Raw genomic sequence first — 1,315 nt, 5'->3', positions numbered from 1 at the left:
GACTTTAAATTACAAAATGAAAAGCAGTGTTGTAAAAACCTGACGTGAGAGAAATATGTAGCTTGTCAGTGCTGACTTTTTTTGAAAATGCTAGTTGACCAGCTAATTTTCTGATCCTCTGTCTGGGAATTGTTACTAAGTCAATGACCTGAAAAAAGAATAAACCTAAGTTGAATTGTTAATTTAATTGGTTACCTTGTTAAATGCGGGTCAGTGAACTAACATTTTCAGAAGGTCAGCAATAGGTAACCTACATATTTCTGTCATTTTTAATACCTAAAGTTTTGTCATTTAGATCAGATGAGTTAACAAGATTTTAACATTTCTCCTAAGTATGAAAATATGACCCATAGATGTGCTTGCATGGTTACTTTGGCATAATTCTTTTGGCTAGAACATGAACTAGGCCTTTGAGTGGATCTAAGGAGCTGAAATGAGCCATGTCAGATTGTAATGAGATTAACACTGAACCTTGTTGTATTTTTCCTTATTTAGAACATGCTTGAGTTGCTGGAAGAAATGCCAAATGGAGTTTCTCCAGAAAAAGTCAAGAACTACATTTATCAGCTCATCAAAGCAATTCACTGGTGTCACAAGAATGATATTGTTCATAGAGGTGAGAGGATTCCTATACATGCTTCATATCATTTTGTATTTTGCTTGCTGCATCTCTGGCTATATAAATGATAATTGCTCCTGCTTGTTGCATATATATTTTTTTACAGTTGTTATGAAAAGATCATCTTGAATATTTAGTAGTACAGTTTTTGTCTTGGACTGCAGAATCATTAGCTTTTACATTGTAAAAGACTGCACAGGTGATGGTAGGAACAATTGAAACGCCTGAAGGGGAGACCTGAAGGAACTCTTGCAGGACAAGTGTCACAAAAAAACGGTGGAACAGTATGACACCTGAAAGGGATTATAACAAGGGGAAGAACTGAAAAGGGGAAGAAAAAGACAAGGTGTGGTGTGGGGCAGTGAAGAACAACTGAGCCCCAGTAATGGGTATTCTCGAAGGATCGGAATGTTACAAGGCAGTGTACAAAGGAATGTAGTAGTACCCATTATATCCATAGGGACCAAATTTCCAAAGACACATGTCTAAAGTCATATGTTTGGACAAAATATTTCTTGTGAGCCAAGGTACTGGTTATGCTAATTTTGACTTCCTAGTAACTCAGAGAGGAAGACTTTCAATCATTGTCTATGTATTGTTTTGCAGCCATGAAAATATGTTGCATGAGATGGAAATAGTTTGCTTTAGGCAGTTGCAGGATCCCTAGGGATAGACTTACTGTAGAGAGCAACCAAC

At 36.7% G+C, this 1,315-nt stretch overlaps 1 protein-coding gene across 5 annotated transcripts in view; it reads left to right on the top strand.

Annotated features, from left to right (window-relative positions):
• Positions 1-1,315, top strand: part of CDKL5 (cyclin dependent kinase like 5) — a 184,860-nt gene that overhangs the window by 128,455 nt on the left and 55,090 nt on the right. For all 5 annotated transcript variants that reach the window (XM_072427962.1, XM_072427979.1, XM_072427955.1 and 2 more), the window contains exon 7: positions 496-616. In XM_072427962.1, the coding sequence (XP_072284063.1) occupies positions 496-616 (121 nt within the window). The remainder of the gene's footprint in view (positions 1-495; positions 617-1,315) is intronic.

Source organism: Pyxicephalus adspersus, chromosome 1 (genome assembly GCF_032062135.1).
Source record: "Pyxicephalus adspersus chromosome 1, UCB_Pads_2.0, whole genome shotgun sequence".
Lineage (NCBI taxonomy): Eukaryota > Metazoa > Chordata > Amphibia > Anura > Pyxicephalidae > Pyxicephalus > Pyxicephalus adspersus.
This window is presented reverse-complemented; position numbering and strand designations above follow the sequence as displayed.